At 63.5% G+C, this 18,778-nt stretch overlaps 2 protein-coding genes across 3 annotated transcripts in view; one reads left to right on the top strand and one right to left on the bottom strand.

The window, feature by feature from the left end:
* Positions 1–7,253, top strand: part of EZR (ezrin) — a 33,091-nt gene extending 25,838 nt beyond the window's left edge. Inside the window, exons 7-13 of the mRNA XM_004600773.2 lie at positions 527–623; positions 2,753–2,916; positions 3,393–3,523; positions 4,251–4,411; positions 4,524–4,616; positions 5,724–5,975; positions 6,351–7,253. Of these exons, the coding sequence (XP_004600830.2) occupies positions 527–623; positions 2,753–2,916; positions 3,393–3,523; positions 4,251–4,411; positions 4,524–4,616; positions 5,724–5,975; positions 6,351–6,515 (1,063 nt within the window). The 3' untranslated portion in view covers positions 6,516–7,253. The remainder of the gene's footprint in view (positions 1–526; positions 624–2,752; positions 2,917–3,392; positions 3,524–4,250; positions 4,412–4,523; positions 4,617–5,723; positions 5,976–6,350) is intronic.
* Positions 7,254–7,397: 144 nt separating this feature from the next.
* Positions 7,398–18,778, bottom strand: part of SYTL3 (synaptotagmin like 3) — a 58,409-nt gene continuing 47,028 nt past the window's right edge. For both annotated transcript variants that reach the window (XM_055136591.1, XM_004600774.2), the window contains exons 9-15: positions 18,214–18,392; positions 15,924–16,026; positions 11,650–11,820; positions 10,504–10,612; positions 9,606–9,708; positions 8,670–8,875; positions 7,398–7,719 (exon numbers count right to left, since the gene is read on the bottom strand). In XM_055136591.1, coding sequence (XP_054992566.1) covers positions 7,610–7,719; positions 8,670–8,875; positions 9,606–9,708; positions 10,504–10,612; positions 11,650–11,820; positions 15,924–16,026; positions 18,214–18,392 — 981 coding nt within the window. In that variant the 3' untranslated portion in view covers positions 7,398–7,609. The remainder of the gene's footprint in view (positions 7,720–8,669; positions 8,876–9,605; positions 9,709–10,503; positions 10,613–11,649; positions 11,821–15,923; positions 16,027–18,213; positions 18,393–18,778) is intronic.

The following is an 18,778-nucleotide window of genomic DNA, read 5'->3' as shown; positions in this document are numbered from 1 at the left end:
GCCAGGAGGGACCCCTGAGCGGTGTCAGGTGTGGCTCAAAAGCCCTACCCACACCCCCCAAAAGGAGAAAGCTGTGTCCTGGGCCAGGAAGTGGTTCCGTCTCCAGACACATGCGGGGCCCTGAGTTCTGCCCCCAGCACCCCTGCCCCCACCCCTGCCCCACTCGCCTCTGTGCCACACGGCCAGGACGGTCCCTCCAGACGCCTCTGTTTGAAAACTCCTCAGAAGGGTTGGAAAGCACAGGACCCCCATCCCAAGCAAGAGGAAGGGCTGCCCCCTCTCCCTTCCTGCCCAGAGTGCGTCACTGCTTTCGGAGCTGAGTCATCACCTGGGGTGTGGCCTGAAGCATCCCGCTACTCGGGGCTTTCGGCTGGCAGAGGGCAGCGAGCAGAGGGCACGTGCCCGGGCTGCAGACCCCGCACCCACACCTGCTCTGCGGCTGGGCCCCGGGCCCCGTGGCTCCCGGCCTGGCCCCGCCTCGCGTGCCCGCAGCCCGGCCCGGAGCTCACCAGCCCCTTGGTTCCAGGCTGACCCCCAAGATCGGCTTCCCCTGGAGCGAGATCAGGAACATCTCCTTCAGCGACAAGAAGTTCGTCATCAAGCCTATCGACAAGAAGGCGCCGGTGAGTTGCCGGGCCGGGCCAGTGCGAGTGCGGAAGTGTGGTCCAGACCGCAGTTGGCTTTCTCTGCCCGTGACCGCGGGGCACGCTCAGCACCCCGGGCTGAGAGGGGCCACGGCCGCCCGGTGCTGTGGAAGGTGCCGGGGCCCCGGGTTCCTGCGTCACCTGTTTCCAAGTGTCCTTGTTCTTGCGAAGAGAAAAGAGTAACAGCCCCAAACTGTCCGCGTGCCACAGAAGGTGGCATTTTCTGAGCTCACGTGTGGCTGCGTTCATGTGACTGCTTTGGGCCCGTGTGCTAGGCCATGGATGGGCCCCAGGGCCGGCCCGCAACTCCCCCTGACCCCCTGCCTCTCCCCCCTCGGCCCTGCTTTTCTTTGCCGACATCACCTCCTTCCCACCCCAGCCCCCCAAGACTTGGCGCACCAGGCAGGGTGCCTGTGTGGGGAGCAGTCCTCGCAGAGACAGTGGGGTCGTCATCCCGGGGACCCCCTGGACGGGACTTGGACTGCCCAGAGCACAGGCTGCCATGGTGGATTGGCGGGTTCCGTGATCTGCTCTGCTGGCGCTGCCTGCCCCCGTCAGACATGCATGCAGCGGTGCAGCGGGCCGTGAGAGCCCCATTTTCTCAGTCTGACTTTCGAGGGGTGCGGGGAGCCCCCCGGTAGTGCTCTGAAGCTGCTCCCAGCTAAGTGCTCGGGAGGATGTGCAGGGCCCTCCACCAGCTGGAGGCCTGCTTTCTGGAGAAAATGGCTGCATGGGGTGCTGAGTGGCTGCTCCCCACGGGCCTGGGTCTGGTCTCCGAGTGTCCTGAATACCCCTGCAGAGGCCCCTGAGCAGGGCCAGGAGTGGGCCCTGAGCACCGGTGGGCGTGGCCTAAAGTAGCAGCTGACAGGAATCTGGGCCTTTGAGCCCTGCCGAGTTTTCCAAGCTTGGAGCCTGCAAGGGGCCCTGCGTCTCCTGGGACTCGGCTCTAGGCCCGACACTGGGAGCCTGCCGGCCCCGTCACCGCAGGGTCTCTCGTTCCCAGGGTCCCCTACCCACACCCGAGTCTCAGACGGTGAAAAGCCCCACGTGCCTGGCTCGCCCTGGTCCCTCACGGCCACTTCCCCAGACCCGGCCTTGGGCCCCGCAGAGCCGACCCACCTCCTCCGATGTGTCCTTGGGGCCGGGCGCCGCTCCCACCCCCTCGCCTACCTGAGGCTCCTGATTGCCCCTCGCCCCTTCTTGCCTGTCACTGTGTGTGTGTGTGTCTGTGTGTGTCTGTGTGTGTGTGTCTGTGTGTGTGTGTGTCTGTGTGTGTGTGTTTCTGTATGTTGCCAGGAAGCGGACCCAGTGAGTCTTGTCAGTCTCCAGCGATTGGGCCCATGCAGCCACCCAGAGCCGGGCCTGTCCCTTCCTTGTGTAAGGACAGAGAGGTGGGCAGAAGCAATGGGCAGACCAGCATTCCCAGCAGCGTCCCTGCCCCGGCCTGGCAGTGGCCGGCCCTCGCACCCTGAGCACTGCCCTTCTCCTTCCAAGGAGCCTGGGCAGAAGCTCACAAACCGCTGGCTCCTCCCCTGCCCTCTGGGGCCAGGTGGACACTGACACCCGCCCTGTGGCATGACCTGGTACGGGGATTGTGACATGTGTGACATACGTGGCCCGAGGTGGCATCTGAAGCGTGACCCCTGTGGAGAGGCACCCGTGGTGCTGTGTTCCCAGCATGCTGAGCACTGGCCAGGAGGAGCACATGGGGAGCAAGGCCGCAAGCACTTGGCTGAGAGAAAGCTTCCGGTGTGGGGAGGGAGAGGCAGGAATGAGGGCTGGGGGCGGCCGGCCAGCCCGCGGCCTTCCTGGGTGCTGGGCCACAGCGTTGGCACCTAGTCCTGGCACTGACGGGCCGGCCCTGCCAGTTCCCCAGGCTGGGTCAGCGCCCCAGAGGAGAGCAGGGGTCACAGGTCTCGGGGGAGGCCCGTGGCTGTCCACTGGGGGGCCTGACCCTCCCGCAGCTCAGGGGCCCTATGCACTCACCCAGGGGCCCGCAGGTGCCCCCCAGGGCCCCGACTGCTCTGGGACCCGCTGCCTCCGGCGTTGGGGGCCCTGTGCTGGATGAGCCCCCACCCCTGGCTCAGCGAGGCCCGCTCTGCCCGTAGGACTTTGTCTTCTACGCCCCCCGCCTGCGCATCAACAAGCGCATCCTGCAGCTGTGCATGGGCAACCACGAGCTGTACATGCGGCGCCGGAAGCCCGACACCATCGAGGTGCAGCAGATGAAGGCCCAGGCCCGCGAGGAGAAGCACCAGAAGCAGCTGGAGCGGTGAGCCTGGGGGGGGCCCGGGACCCGCCACCCACGGACAGGCCCCAGAGCCGCCCTGCCCGGGCAGAGATGGAGCCCCCGGGCACTGGCTGGTGCTGACAGACCCCTGGGCCAGGCCTCCCCGAGGCGAGGACACCAGGGAACCAGACGCAGCCCTCGTGATGCTTTCCTGGACGGTGTCGGGGTTCCCATGCTCTCCGAGCACGCTGGCCCTCCAGGGCCCCTGTCCTGGTGTGGAGCAGCCCGGATGGGAGTTCTGGGGTTCCTTTGGAGGGGGTGCTGCGTGGGGCGCTGCTCGGGAAACCGTGCTCCCGCTCAGACCCGGAACCCGGGAGAGGTCAATGGGCAGAGGAGTGTGTGGGCAGCGTGCAGCCGGGCTCCGCCCTCGCGGCTGGGCCTGGGCCTCGCAGAGGAGTCTGCGGGCCGGCAGGGGTCTGGGGGGCTCCGCTGCAGTGAGGACCCCACTGTGCCCACAGGCAGCAGCTGGAGACCGAGAAGAAGAGGCGCGAGATTGTGGAGAAGGAGAAGGAGCAGATGCTGCGGGAGAAGGAGGAGCTGATGCTGCGGCTCCAGGACTACGAGCAGAAAACCAAGAAGGCCGAGAAAGGTGGGCTCGGCGGCCGCGCCCCCCATAGCTGGGCCCGCTCCGCACGGGGCGCGAGGGGTCACGTCCCTAACTCTGGGCCCGCGCATGCGCACTGGGGAAGGGGCCCAAGACCCTGCGCGCTGGGCCCGCGCATGCGCCCACAGCCTAGAGCATGGCCCGGCACCCAGTGCGACAACGGGCAGGAGGGTGGCTCGGACCAGAGTACCCTTGGTGTCCTGAGTCCCGAGCTCAGCAGTGACACCACCCTGCCCCCCTCCCTGCAGCAGTGACACCACCCTGCCCCCCTCCCTGCGCTCCATGGGGGCGTACCCAGGCTCCCCCCAGCCCCTGGAGCGGCGCTATGCTGCGCAACCCTCCCGACCACGCCTTAGAAACTGGAATCGAGGGATGATGGGGTGACGACCCAGTAGAACCACCTTCAGTGGAATTTCTGGGGTCTGTGGAGCCCACCAGGCCGGGGAGGACAGCCGCCTCGGCTGGGCTCTCGACACTGTGTCCCTAGAGAGTGGCAGGAGGCGGGTGTCATGGGAACCACGCCCCCGCCTCAGGAGACCAGGGCATCCACAGGCCACTTCCCGGGTGAGCTCAGAATGTGGACGTAGTTCCTGCAGAATCAGAACCTCCCCGGTGCAGAGCTGGGAGGGGACTCGGTGCCCCAACGGCGCCCGCACCCGCTGGCACCTGGGGGGACCCCGGAGCTGTGGCTCATCCTGGTGTCCCCCCGCAGAGCTCTCGGACCAGATCGCGCGGGCGCTGCAGCTGGAGGAGGAGCGGCGGCGCGCCCAGGAGGAGGCCGAGCGCCTGGAGGCTGACCGCATGGCCGCGCTGCGCGCCAAGGAGGAGCTGGAGCGGCAGACGGTGGACCAGATCAAGAGCCAGGAGCAGCTGGTGGGAGCCTGCGGGGCATCTGTGGCCTGTGGGAGGGGCCGGGGTCCCAGAGGGGCTCCCCAGGCGGGCTGTGGGGGTCCTGGCAGTAAGGGGCTGGCTCTCCCGTGCACAGGCCGCCGAGCTAGCCGAGTACACAGCCAAGATCGCCCTCCTGGAGGAAGCACGGAGGCGCAAGGAGGACGAGGTGGAGGAGTGGCAGCACCGGGTAAGCAGCGGCTTCGGCCAGGGGCCTGGCGGTGGGGCACCCCGCTGGCCCTCGGCCCTTGCGCAATCCTGCCAAGGCCGGCTGTTCCCCCAGGCAGAAATCCCCGGAGGAATGGGCTTGCCCCAGGCTCAGTGAGCGCAGTCGGATTAGCAGGGGACAAAGAGCGTCCTGTTCCCGTCCGCCCACTCCGGGCGACCCCCTGGACTGTCCTTCCCCGCCAGCAGCCCCCGGCAGGAACCTTAACCCCGATTGTGTGCAGGCCCCCCAGGCAGCGTGTGGGCTGGCCCGGGGTGTCCAGGGAGGGGCCGTGGGGCCGGAGGGCAGGTCCACACTGTCTGGCCCCTGCACCGGGCAGCAGCTGTGCCATGTGACCGGGTGGGGCCCCGCTCCCTGGCCCAGCACCCACAGGCTGTGTCAGCAGTGGCCATTCCGGTGAGAGCTGCTCCCTGAGCACCTTCCCGGTCCCACATCCCCCGTCCCCTGCCTGACCCTCCCAGGGCCCCCGGGGCCTCTGCCCGCCCACCCCCAGGCGGCCTTTGGGAGCTTCCAGGCCTGGGTTTCGGCAGGGGGCACGGGTTCAGGCTAAGCCCAGCTCCAGTCCGGGTGGGCAGGTGGGGGGCAAGCAGAGCAGTTGCTGGGAGGATGGGGGGGCCAGGCCACATGTGGGTGCTGCGCTCCCAGGCCGCAGGGCCAGAGAGAGGACAGGGCAGGCACAGGGACAGCCTTGCCCGCTCTCCCCAGGGGCTGGGGGCCTTTCACAGACACACCCTGAGCAGACGCAGACGGCAGAGAGGATCAAAGCTCTCTAGGATATAGAGTGTGCACACACATGCACATACATACACATGAGCATACACGCATACACACACATGCATACGTGTGTGCACACATGCAAACATCTACGCATACACACACACACACACACACACACACACACACACACACCAGCTGCTATCATGTCGTGTGCAAAGCTGAAACAACTCCCAAGACTGCGCAGGGTCACTAGGGGCCAGCGTCGGGTCCCCGTGGCTGCTGAGCGAGGCCGGGAGAGTAGGCCGGTCTCGGGTCACGGGAAGCCATTCTCAGCCGCCCCCTGTGCTCCCGAAGGCCAAGGAGGCCCAGGATGACCTGGTGAAGACCAAGGAGGAGCTGCACCTGGTGATGACTGCACCGCCACCGCCGCCACCTGCCTCCTACGAGCCCGTCAACTTCCACGTGCAGGACAACCCGCAGGAGGACGACACGGAGTACACGGGCTACAGCGCCGAGCTGTCGAGCGAGGGCATCCTGGACCACCGCAACGAGGAGAAGCGGGTCACCGAGGCTGAGAAGAACGAGCGCGTGCAGCGGCAGCTGAAGGTCAGGCTCGGGCGCAGGGGTGTGTGCGCGCATGTGTGGGGTGCAAGGGGGTATGTGAGTGGGTACATGTGTGTGGGTTGTTGAGTGCGTTAGCGCATGCATATGAGTGGCATGAACGAGTGCATGTGTGTGGCATGTTGGATGAGTGGGTGCATATGTGTGGTATGTGTGTGCATGTGTGTACACATGTGTGCAGTGTGAGTGGGTGCGTGAGTGCATGCATGCGTGTGTGTGGTGCTTGGCATATGTGCAGCATGAGTATATGCATGTGGTTGAGTGCGTGCGTACATGTATGTGCCTTATGTGCATGTGTGTGCGCGCGCGTGTGTCCGACACTCTGCCCTCCTTCCTCACTGCTGTTGCTCCCTGTTGCAGACTCTGAGCAGCGAGCTGTCCCAGGCCAGAAACGAGAACATGAAGACCCACAACGACATCATCCACACCGAGAACATGCGGCAAGGCCGGGACAAGTACAAGACGCTGCGGCAGATCCGGCAGGGGAACACCAAGCAGCGCATCGACGAGTTCGAGGCCATGTGAGGCGGCGGGCGGCAGGCTGGAGCCCGGCTGCGTAGTTCCCCGACCTAGGCCCCCGTCACCTTCAGTTCCTTTAAGTAGTTATTTCAGGGGAAACATCCCGGGGCCGGGGGCCGAGAAGGCTCCCCAGTTTATCTTTCCCAATTGTATCGAGTGCCAAACAGGCCTGATCATTATTATTATTATTATTATTGTTATTGTTATTACTGAATCACTTCCTGTTTTGTGTTTGGAGCCCGACTGAACCCTGACTGACCCCGGGCAGAAAGAAGCTGCCGAGTTCGTGTCAGACTTGACGCTGGCACCGTGTGGTGGCTTCGGGTGATTAGAGAGCACCATATCGTGGCTTAGCCTCTGTGCCATACTTCGTTCGGTGTCTGCAGTGAGCTCAGATAAATTCATTTTGATTTCTAGGGAGGATCCACCTCTTTATATTTATGTTTGGGGGAGGGGTGAGACTTAGTTTGAAGATGGATGGAAGCACTCTTAGACCAGGTACGCACTGTTCCCAGACCCTTCCAGGGCCCGCACCGGCCTCACCTGCCCGCCCCCCCCACCGAGACCAGCTTGTTTTGCGCTTGGCGTCTCATTTCCGGGTGACGCCTAATCAGTGATCACCTGACCAGAAGAATATTTATACGGAGACATGAAATGTGTTTGTAACATTAGCTTAAAAAAGGGAAAATTTTGTTCTGTATATTTTGTTACCTTTTACAGAATAATAAAACTCGTGCGTATGGACACCCTGTCCGTGCAGTGACGCGCGCGTGCGGAGGGCACCCGGGTCCGTGCACGGAAAGGATCCGGGGCCCAGGGGAGCAGCAGCCACGGTCCCCTGGGGTCTCCCTTGCAGGCCCAGGGCTGCTGAACCTGTATGCGACCAGGCGAGCCGAGTCTCGGCCGCAGACGATCTGACCCGGCTTCACGTGGCACCGCGCCCTGTGGCCAGCCCGGCCCCTCGCCACGCGGCCGCGCTCCCACGAAAGCTTCTCTCCGGAGGCAGAGCGGGGAGCCCGAGCACAGGCAGGGCTGCCACGGGCGGGGGGGGGGGGGTCCCCGCATCCACCTGGCCTGGGTGTCTGGCCCGCGCCTCCGCTTCAGTGCAGGCTGAGGGTCATGTCAGTCCACAGGTTGGGGTTGGAAAGAACTTTGTGCCACTGAAGGTTGGGCTGGGAGCCGGCGTCCTCGCTGCCCGCGGCGTCCCCCTCTAGGATGGCAAGAGAGATCAGTCAGGTGGGGGGGCGCCCTTTGACCACCCCTTTTCTCCGCGTCTTAAAAAATGAAGATCAAGAAAAGTCTCAGACCCCCCCAGGACAGGCATGGGGTGAGGTGAGACCCCAGGATAGGTAACGGGGTGACCCCCAGGGGTGGGGAGAGACCCCACCAGGACAGGCACAGGGTTGGGAGAGACCCTCAGGACAGGTATTAGGTGAGTGAGGCCCCCAGGACAGGAATGGGGTGAGGTGAGAACTGTGGAACAGGCACGGGTGGGGAAAGACCCCCAGGACAGGTATGGGGTGGGGAGAGACCCCCTGAGAACAGGTACCAGTATCGCCCCCACCCCTGGAGTCCCCAGAGCTGCCTCTTCCTCCTAATTTCAGAACCAGGACGCAGCGTCTGGGCAGCCAATCCTTCCGGACACAGCGCGGACTGTCTCCGCTCAGCCCTGATTTCGGGGTGGGGGGGCCAGGCTGGGGGGGACCAGTGTGTCCGCAGGAGGGGGCTTCCGGAGAGGAGAGCACCCTGAAACCCAGCACCGAGGTGTCCTCTGCAGGCCTTCGGGGGGCTGCAGGTGTGGGGGAGGATAGGGGGGATTGCAGGGTTGGGGAAGCTCTGCAGGCGGGGCTGGGGCACGTTCTCCCCAGAGGCGACCCTGTCGCCAAGTGCAGCCTCTTCCTCGACTCTGAGGGAGAACCCGGGGCGCCGTGAGTGGGGGAAGTCGGCCTTTTCCTTTAAGGAGAGAATCCTGCAGGGAGTGAGGGCCCGGCGTGCCGATGTGTCCCAGCCCTCCCGCCCGCTGACTGCAGCTGGTTTCAAGTGTTGAACTGCTCAGGGGCGAGACTGGCCAGCTGCCGAGTTAGACCCACGGCACCCGGTTCCCCTGGGAGCGGAGGGTCCTATCCACGGGGCCCAGGGGGCCGCACAGCGCAGACTTACTGGAACCCAGCCTGGCGCGTCCCAGCAGGCGGTCACTCAGCCCGAAGGCCGCCTGGTCCCAGACGGTCAGCTCCAGGCTGGACTGCCGCAGCTGGGAGGGGGTCAGCCCGTTGAACACGAAGGAGTGCTTCCACTGGGGGCAGGCCTGCTTCCTCAGCACGGGGGACTTGAGCCTCAGACGCTGCTGGTCGGGCAGGGTGAGGCAGCTGCGGGCGGAAAGAGAGGCCCCTGACACGCGCCCGCGGCCCCCGCCCCGCTGGCAGCTGCGCCAAACTTCTCTTCGAGCTGGATTGCGTGTCCACCACTTAGACTCCCGGGATGCATGTCCCCTGCCAGGTCCCTCTGCTCTGCCCACCTGCCGCTGGAGCTCGGTGGGCCACTGAGCCAGCCCCGGTCTCACTCGTCCCGGCCGTTCGAGGCGCAGGGGTAGGGCGCCCGCTCAGCCCGGCTGCACTCCCCCCAAGGGTTCTAGCGGGGAGCCGGCACCTCAGGGTGGCACCAAATGTGTTTGCTGTCCTTTGCGAAGTGTGGACAGCCCAGGGAGGGAGCCGGGCCTGCAGCTGCCCGCCTCAGCTCCCGCGGGTGCAGGACCCAGAGATGCCGCCCTATGGACCCTTGCGGTTCACTCTGCCCCATGAAAACTGCCCGGGGGGGGGGGGGGCCCTAAGCATGATCTCCCGCACCCAGAGCACTGTGGAGTCTGAAGCCTGAGCAGTAGTGCAAGTGCGGAGCTAGTGACACTTCCCAGGGCCCTGCGGTCCGAGACTCCCGGCTTCCTCCAGCCTCTGCCCACCCTGGTCCCAGCGTTCTGTTGGGTTTTGTCTGAAACGCGGAAAGGAGCTCGAGACGGTTGGCGCCTCCCCTGCAGGGCCACACAAGGTCCCTGTCGGCAGCATGGACCTTAGCGGGCAGCAGCGGGCCGCGGGCCATACGTACCCCCTCACGAAGGAGTTTACGGTGCCGTCGGAGCGCAGGGGCAGGTTCCTGGCGCCGAGCACCACCAAGCAGAGCTGGCCGCTCCGGGCCGGGGCGTCGGGCTCTGCAAGGGAAACTGGACTGGCCCCTGTGCGCGCAGCAGCCCTCCCGGCCCCCCAGAGAGCATCCCGAGGGCACGGTCTTCCCCCGCCCCCGCCCCGCCACCCCCTGCAGGCCCAGCCAGCTTGGCGATGCTGGGGGACGGGGCTGCTAAGCACCACCGCAGGGCGGCACAGAGGTGCCCAGGGCCCAGGGTAGAGACGTGGCAGCCCAGTGGTAGCCAGTTTGGGGGGGGACTCAGGGCCCCAAACCCCATGCTGGGGGGCTCAGAGTCAGCCAAGGCCTCTGGGCAACCCCAAGCTAGGGCAGAACTTCCCCGTCCAGACCTGGAGGAGTAGCTCCTGTGGGCGGAGTCCTCCCCACGGTGCTCCCCACCCCAGCCTTTCCACGTGCCCCACATTATTTAGTGAGTTGAACCTGGGAAGCCCCCCAAGGACATGCCGGCCCCCCCGAGGCCAGCCCGGGGCGCCCATCCTTCAAGGCCGCTCCCCCGGGAGAGAAGGCCGGCCTTGGGGTCACTCCCTTCCCTTCTGAGAGGCCTGGGGGCGGGGGGGGGCTGCTTGGCCCCTGGTGAGAGCCACTCAGCACGTGGGGCCTGGGGAGGGAAGAGGCCAGAGACGTCCCCTCCTGGGCACCAGAGTCAGGAGGAGCGTCCCCCCACCACCCCCCTGCCCTGCCCGCCCGCCAGGGTTAGCCCCAAAGCAGAACCGAACCTGCCCCCCATCCCCGCCCCCACCGCTCCCAGCTCTGGGCCAGTGACGTGGTGACAAGAGTGCTCCTTCGGACTGAGCTCACCCACCTTCGTCAGCCCCGGGGGGTCTTCCAGGCCACGCCGGGAGGACCAGCTTGGCGCGGACAGTGAGTTCCCCATGGTTGGCAGGGCCAGGGCTGTCTCCACACGGCTCGGCCTAGATATGAGATGAGCACTGAGGCAGGAGCCACGGGCCCCAGCAGCCGCTGGGCTCTGCTCAGCCCTGTGGGCCTGGGGCAACTGGGGGGGACTCCTGGGCCCCACCACCCGGTGCCCACCCAGCAGAGGACGCAGGAAGCCGAGGGGCCCCCAGGCACCTTGCTGGGTGGCGTCAAGGAAGCCTGGACAGAGTCCGAGTGGGGAAGTCCCAGGACCCGGGCCCTCGCTGCCCACGCGCCCAGGCTCCAGCCTGACCTGCTCCTGTCCCCGGGACTGGGCACAGCCCTGCTCCCCGCGGCAGACACAGCCCGCCGCTGCCCCGCTGTCCTGTCGGAGTGAGGGTGAGTGTGAGGGCGAGGCTGAGGCCATGACGGGCTGCAGCCAACATTAAGTCTCAGCCGGGCCTCAGTTTCTCTTTCCCGGAGCAGGACTTGCCGTTTCTGGTAAACTCCCAGTTGAGTAATGTGCCAAGATAAGGAACTGGGCAGTTGGGTCCGGCCGGTCGTGAGGGGTCACTGCACCCTCCTGAGGCGCTGTTGCTAGCCACCGCCTAACTGCTGACCACTGCTGTAGTAGGGCCGATGCTAAAGACAGACCAGGGTATTAACTGCTTAACTCTGAGCCCTATAGAAACCACTTGTGACTTGGAGTCGGGGTCCTGGTCAAGACTCCAGTGCAGTGGATGAGACTCGGACCCTAGCTCGGGCTAGTACTAAAGCTCCTTTGCTTTTGCACTGTCGTGTGTGGACTGGCTCTCTCCACAGTTGGGGGTCCGAAACTCGGGCACAAGAGTGAGCAGCCAGGGCTGAGTGAGGCCTGAGCTCCAGCTGAGAGGATTCCAGAGTCACCCAGGGGGCCCCTCGGTGGGGGACACCGAGGTGGACACTCCGGCAGACCCCACCAGGAGAGCCCAGCTCTGAGCCTGCTCGGGGACGCCCTTTCCGGGGCCACCTGCAGGAGCACGACGGTTCCATCCAGCTCAACCCGCCCCGAGAGGCCCTGCCCGCCCCGTGTGGGGCCCACAGCACACGTCACCTTGGCCCTGAGCGGGTAGCAGCGGAAGGAGCAGGCGGCACTGTCCTCAAAGTCCCACGTGGCCAGGGGGAGGGTCACCTCTCCGAGGAACACCCTGCGGGCCAGCGAGCCCAGGTGCCACGCGGACACCTGCAGCTGCCTTGCGCTCAGCTGGGCCGGTGGCACCTGGTACTGCGGAGGGGGGGGGGAGGAGGCGTCAGCTGGGCCGGGCTGCAGGAGCTCACGGGGACCTGTCCCCCCTCGGACCTGGCTGTGGCCAGCACTGCGTCCGGCCACGCCTGGTCCAAGCTGCACACAAGAATTTGAGCTTCGATGGGGCTGGAGGAATAGCACAGCGGGTAGGGCGTTTGCCTTGCACGAGGCCGACCCAGGTTCAAATCCCAGCATCCCATATGGTCCCCTGAGCACCGCCAGGGGTGATTCCTGAGTGCGGAGCCAGGAGTGACCCCTGAGCATCGCCGGGTGTGACCCAAAAAAAAAAAAAGAATTTGAGCTTCGAAAGGTTCAAGATGCATAGTTTGGGGGTCCCCGTTTGCCGGGATCGGTAAGCAGGGGGTGGGCAAACAGCTCTCGAACCCCCACCCTTCCAAAGCCATGGGGGTCTCTGACCCCACCAGAGAGACGAGACCACTGTGTGCATGAGCCCCACCGGTCGGGCCGCTCTGAGGGACTTGGGGGTCCGGGACACAGCCGGGCCTCACAGAGCCTCTCGGCCGTGCTCACGGTGACCAGTTATGGACCCTTTTCCCCGCAGACGCTCCGCTCTTCAGCAGCCCCCTCAGGAGAGTGTGTGATCAGGTCTCACCGTGCCGGTGGGGAAACTGAGGCTGGACCAAGGTGGCTCTCAAGGCTGCCCCAGCCCTGCTTGCTCGGGTCCAAGGGAAGGCCGGGGGCTCCAAGCAGGCTGGGGGGCTCAGCGGGCTCCAAGCAGGCTGGGGGCTCAGCGGGCGGCCCTGGTGACATCCCCGAACACTGTCCCCAGGCACGCAGGGGCCCCGCGGCTCCCAGCGGGATGACACCTGCCACCGGGTCGCACGTTGTCGAGTGGCCTCAGCTGGTCCTTCGGGTGCTCGCACCTGAACCCACCCCATTTCCTCCCTCGTCTTTCGTTCTAAATCCATCTGTCTTGGCCACGTGCCCGGTCAGCTAAGCCCCCGTCAGCTGGTCCCTGGGGTGCCCCGGTACCCCCATGTCCAGGACCACTTTGCGACTTTCCTGGGGTCTGTCTGTGGGCGGGCAACTCTGCAAAGCCCGATGGGTCCTGCCCACTCAGGGCCAAGTCCTGGTGTCCACCACTCCAGGCCCTGCCTTGGGCTTCGGGGTTGGCACCGCCCGTGCGGAGCCCTCGGTGGACAGAGCCTCGCCCAGCCCACCCAGACCTCGCCTCCCACCCCCAGCACCGCCCCCCCCGATATTTTTCAAGTGGGGTGCAAGTATCCCAAGAGCGTGCTGCCCAGGAAATGTGAAGGGCTCTTTCTAGAACTTCAGCGTGGCCTTCTCTCAGAGCCGGCACAAGATGGTTCCGGAATCTCACCTGGTCCCTTCCCCAGGTGGACAGACTTCCCGTGCGCCTTCACACTCGAAATGGGGCCACGCCCAGCAGTGCTCAGGGGCTATTCTTGGCTCGGGAGTGACCCCTGACAGTGCTCTGGGAACTGAACGGGAGTTGGCCACGCGCAAGGAATCACCTGACCCACTGTCCTATCTCTAGCCCAGGGCTCAAACCTGGTCAGCTACAGGCCTACAAGCCCCTGACCTGGGTAAGATCACCCGTACCCCTTCCCACAGCCCAGAATTCTTTTTTTTTTTCTTTTTGAGTCACACCCAGCGATGCTCAGGGGTTGCTCCTGGCTCTGCACTCAGGAATCACTGCCGGCAGTGCTTGGGGGATCATATGGGATGCTGGGAACTGAACCTGGGTTGGCCATGTGCAAAGCAAACGCCCTCCTGCCCAGCCCAAAGTGCTCAATGATCCCTCTGGCTTCTCCATCTCCTCTCTCCGGCCTTCTGTGAGCGTCTGTGAAGGAGAAGGGATGGGCAGGGCTGGTGCCCCTCCCTTCAGTTCAGTCAACAATGTTGACCTCATGTAAGTCCCCTCAGCCCCCCCACAAAAACTCAAAATATGTCTGAGAAAAGCCACGGAGAAGAATCTCAGGTGATCCTTCCGAAATTCTGCGTGCGTTCTAAATGGGGCGGCTTATGCTTGAACATTCAAATGAAGAATTTCGCTCACATAGAGTCAGTTCTCATCTCTGTTGTATTCCATAAAACTTGAAATAAGTGCCTACCTCTGTTTAGGGGGAAAAATTTTTTTTTTCTTCGTTAAACTTCTGATAAGCTGCTTCAGAGGCCAGCTTGGTCTCTAAACTGTGTGTCTAAGGTTCCACAAGAGGAAAACGTGTGACTGTTCAGATAACAGACGTTAACGAGAGGGACCATTTCACAATATACACACTGCCCAGCCGGGTCCTGGGAGGAACACAGGGCTCTGTCAATGACACCGCCCCTGACAAAACGTGTCAGGCGTGTGGCTTCTCAAATTCTCTCGGCAAGCTGGAGCTGGAGCCACAGCGCAGTGGGGAGGGCCTTCACCTTGCAGTGGCCAACCCAGGTTTGATCCCCGGCCTCCCCTACGGCCCCCCACGCACCGCCAGAGGTAAGTTCTGATCCAGAGCCAGGAGTAAATCCTGAGCATCAGGTGTGCTCCCCACCCCCCAGATGATTCTTTTAGCAAAAACAGGCCAAAGCCTTCGAAGATCAGTGCCAGGGGCTTGTGCCTACAACGGCCCTGCCCTCGGCAGCCGAGCTGCTTCAGGAGACGGGCAGCCGCAGACTTTCAGGGCAGGACGGCCAAGTCCCGGACAGAGTTGTTTCCCGGTTGGAGAGACAGTGCAGCAGGTCACTTGGTACCGGGGCACCCCAGGGCCACTTGGTGTGCCACCGGCCCCATTCGCTCCCTGGCACCACGCGTGGAGTGCCCCACTCCCACCTGGAGTGGGCCCTGAGCAGAGTCGGGTGTAACCCCAGAACGGGACACTGCGTTTCTTCATCATATCCCAAAGGGGTAGGGGGGGGAGAGGGAAGGAGGGAGGGAGAGAGGGAGGGAGGGAGAGAGAGAGAGAGAAGGAAAGTGCCTGCCATAGAGGCAGGCTGGGGGTGGGGGGGCAGGAGGGACCTGGGGTCACTGGTGCGGGAACTGTGCACTGGAGGAGGGCTGGTGTTGGAACACTAGGACTGAACCCCGACCATGATCAGCTTTGTAACGCTGCATCTCATGGTCACTGTCATCCCGTTGCTCATCGATTTGTTCGAGCGGGCACCAGTCACGTCTCTCATTGAGAGACTTACTGTTACTGTTTTTGGCATGTCCAATATGCACGGGTAGCTTGCCAGGCTCTGCCGTGTGGGCTCCATACTCTCGGTAGCTTGCTGGGCTCTCCGAGAGGGAAGGAGGAATCGAACTCAGGTCAGCCGCGTGAAAGGCGAACGCCCAACCGCTGTGCTATCGCTCCAGCATCTCATGGTGATCAAAATAAATAAATAAAATTTAAAAAGAAATGAAAACCCTGCATTTCTTAGTCCTCTCGGAGTCTCAGTCTCCCAAAGGTGAGGAAGCACCCCCAGACCTCGCTCAGGGAGCAGGTAAAGCACCACGACAGGCGCAGAAACGACGCCTGCTGTGGGTTCCGAGCCAACAGGCTGGACCTCTCTGTGCATCTGCCCCGTGTGGCCTCCGCACCATGCTGACTTCTCCCTCCGGCACAGCCCCGGGCATCTGAGTACCTCTCCCTGGCCCGACACCCACCCGAATCCACCCATCCTGCTTCTTAGGGCCGAAGGGAGCAGAGGCCCAACAGCGTCCTCTAGAAAACACTTCTGTAAAGTGAACAACGCTTTTTCCTAAAATAACACGCTACCTGGCTTTGCCAGCTGCTGAGGCTGGGAGAACCGGGGGGGCTGGGGAGCGGGGGCGGGGGGCAGAGGCCGTTCTAGGCACAGCTCACTCGGCACCCCCACGCCAAGCCTGCGCTCAGCCCACCGAGGTCGGAGACAAGCTCCCGGGCGGCCCCGCGGGGGTCGGGAATCATTCACCCGGCTCTGCAAGGCCCCGGACTCTGCCCTCCCCCGGACACGCCCAGATGGACGGTCCACTCCCCGGGCACTCATTGGCCACACCGCGGGACTCGGGGGCACCTGTGCCTGATTCCACTGACTCAAGAGTCTGGGAGGAGCGGGCACTGGACTCTGGCCGGGGCCCGGTGGGGTGCCCGTACCTGCAGTGTCTCCTGGAAGGCGGGGTTCACCGTGTTCCTCTGGACCCGGGTCTTGCGCTTCCCCTGCGAGGACCTGTCAGGCAGCAAGTAGGTCTTCACGTACCTGGGGGGGAGGAGACAAGAGAGGGGGCGGGTGGCCGGAGGGGCCCGGACAGCACTTCCCGGGCTGGTGGGGACAGGGACGGCCTTGGCGGTCCTCTGGGATGCTCCTGGGGTGCCCGGCCCAGCTCTCCTGCCCCCCATCCTGGAAACTGCCTCCCAGGCCCCGCCCAGGCCACACGCTCAGATCTCCGTGGGCGGGTGGGGAGCCAGGGCCTGCGGGTGCTCCTCGCTGACCTTCAGTGCTCCCCAAGGCCCCCGGAGTGGGGAGCAGAGACCCTGCTCATAGCTGCTTCCCTGCCGGCGCCTCAAAGCCTTTCTCCGGAGCACTGAGGCCAGGGGTCACGGGCACTGGGCAGAAGCCCCCTCCACCACACCCCCTGCACCTCCTCCTGGTCTCGGCTGGCCCTCCACTAGGCCCCCCTTCCTCCCTCCCTCCTGGGTAGCTGTGACCCGCCGCCCAACAGCCACAGAGGAGCCCACGGTGTCCACGCGCCCAGGAGCCCTCGGCCTTGGGCTCTTTCTCCTTCCGGTCAAGCCTTCTGGAAACTGCTTGGCTCAGGGCCTCCAGTTCCTCACTGGTCACTGACCGCCCCAGGCCCCACAGCGACTGCATGGAATAAAGCAGGGACTCTGGGAGAAGCTTCCCGGAGCCCGAGCAGCGGGAGGCGCTTGCTTTGCACAGGGCCGACCTGGTCTGGTGGTCCTGGGCCCCCTCCAGGGTCCAGAGCTTCCGTGGCAGGACATGCCCTGTCATGCGGGCACTGGGCACCGAGCAGACCAGCATTCCCACTGTCCTTGCTGCTTCACCATTACGGGGGCGGGGAGGTACCAGAACCCCCCCAGGTGCTGCTGGGTAGGGTCTGCGGGGCCGGTGTGGGGCCTCATACAGGCCAGGCAGCTGCTCCATGTGTGTGTGTGTGTGTGTGTGTGTGTGTGTGTGTGTGTGTGTGTGTTTGGGGCACAGCTGGGACTGCTCAGGGGCTTGGGGCCTCATACAGGCCAGGCAGCTGCTCCATGTGTGTGTGTGTGTGTGTGTGTGTGTGTGTGTGTGTGTGTGTGTGTGTGTGTGTGTGTGTGTGTGTGTGTGTTTGGGGCACAGCTGGGACTGCTCAGGGGCTTGCTACTTTGGCTCTGCACTCAGGAATTAATCCCGGCAGACTCGGGGACCACATAGGAGTGAACCAGGTCGGCGGCATGCAAGGAAGCGCCCCGCCTCTATGTTACTGCTGTGCTCCCTGTTTTCTGTCTTTGCTCTTACTTGGGGCACACTGGAGTCTCTCCCAGCTGTGCTCAGGGGACCTAACCCAGGCCTGTGCTCCGGGCCCCGAGCTAGCCTCCAGCTCTGCATTTGGATCCTTTGGGGGATGTTCATCTCAGCTGTTCAGTGTCGGTTTCAAGTTTTCCGTACTGTCTTTCCTGTTCTTCAGGATCTACTTTCCCTAGAGAAATCTGTCTCTTCCTTCATTCCTGACCATTTATGCTCGCTCTCGCGCTCTCTTTCTCCCTTTATAGATCTCCATAATAGATCTTCATTTTCTCAATAGTTTCTTATATTATTGATTTCCGGTTTGGGGGGTGCTCCTAAGCAGTGCTCAGGAGGTCCAGGAGCCCTGCCAGCAGTTCTCAGACAGAGCACGGACTGGTGCTGCTCGGGCCCTGCAGTGCTGGAGGCCTCCGGGGCTGGTCCTGGCGATGCTCAGAGGAGCACGTGGTGCCAGGAATCGAACCTGGGCCAGGTGCGTGCTCAGCTCTGCACTGAGCCACTGTATGATCTCCTGGGCCCCAGACTCGTCACTTTCACTCTTTCCATTCTTAACTTGGGAGTAGACTGTGTTTCTGGACCACTCAGTAAGTGTGTGTGTAGGTCTGAGTCTGGGCTTTTGATTCCTCTCTGCAAAGCTGCTCGTGCAGCCTCACCCCTGCCTCACTGTTGCAGTCACCTCACCCCTGCCTTGCTGTTGGAATCACCTCACCCCTGCCTTGCTGTTGGAATCACCTCACCCCTGCCTTGCTGTTGGAATCGCCTCACCCCCTGCTCACGGTTGGAATCACTACTGCTTGGTCGTTCCTAAGACACTTTCAGTTCCTCATTGCTTACTGTGGCTTTGCTTACTCTTGGGCCTGCATTTCTCCACCGAGGTCTCAGAACCAATAGACCCATCATTGGTGTCAAAACTTAGAAACTTACGGATTGCACTTTTTCTTCTTCTCCTCCCCATAGGCAAGGTTCTTGCAGGCCTTGATGCAGACTTCCAAAGAATGAGTTTCAAAGCAGTAACGCAGGGCAAATTCAATCTCCCCAGTGACATTGGCGTTGTCAAAATTGCCCATCTCTGTACAGGTGCTGTTGATGCTGAGTAAACTCCCCTGAAGCCAAGAGCAAGACAGCAAAGTATTTCACAGGAAATTTAGCATGTTGGGTTTTGTTTTGCTTTGTTCTGGTGTGGCTTGTTGTGTTTGTGTGTTTGCAGTTCTGTTTTCAAGATGCCCAAGAAGCTCAAGTTCATGTCCTGCATGAAGCTCCCTCAGGCAGCACTGACGAAGGCTGCAGCTCTGCCAGCTCAGCTGCCACCTGCTCTGCCCGGAGGAAGCGGGGGCATCACCGAAGGTCCCGTGGACCTTGCAGTCAGGGTTCAGGGTGGCACTCTCCCCCGCCCACACCTGGGTGGCACTCTCTCCTGCCCACACCTGGGTGGCACTCTCCCCTGCCCACACCCGGGGGGCACTCTCCCCTGCCCACACCCGGGGGGCAC

Source organism: Sorex araneus, chromosome 4 (assembly GCF_027595985.1).
Source record: "Sorex araneus isolate mSorAra2 chromosome 4, mSorAra2.pri, whole genome shotgun sequence".
Taxonomy (NCBI): Eukaryota; Metazoa; Chordata; class Mammalia; order Eulipotyphla; family Soricidae; genus Sorex; species Sorex araneus.
This window is presented reverse-complemented; position numbering and strand designations above follow the sequence as displayed.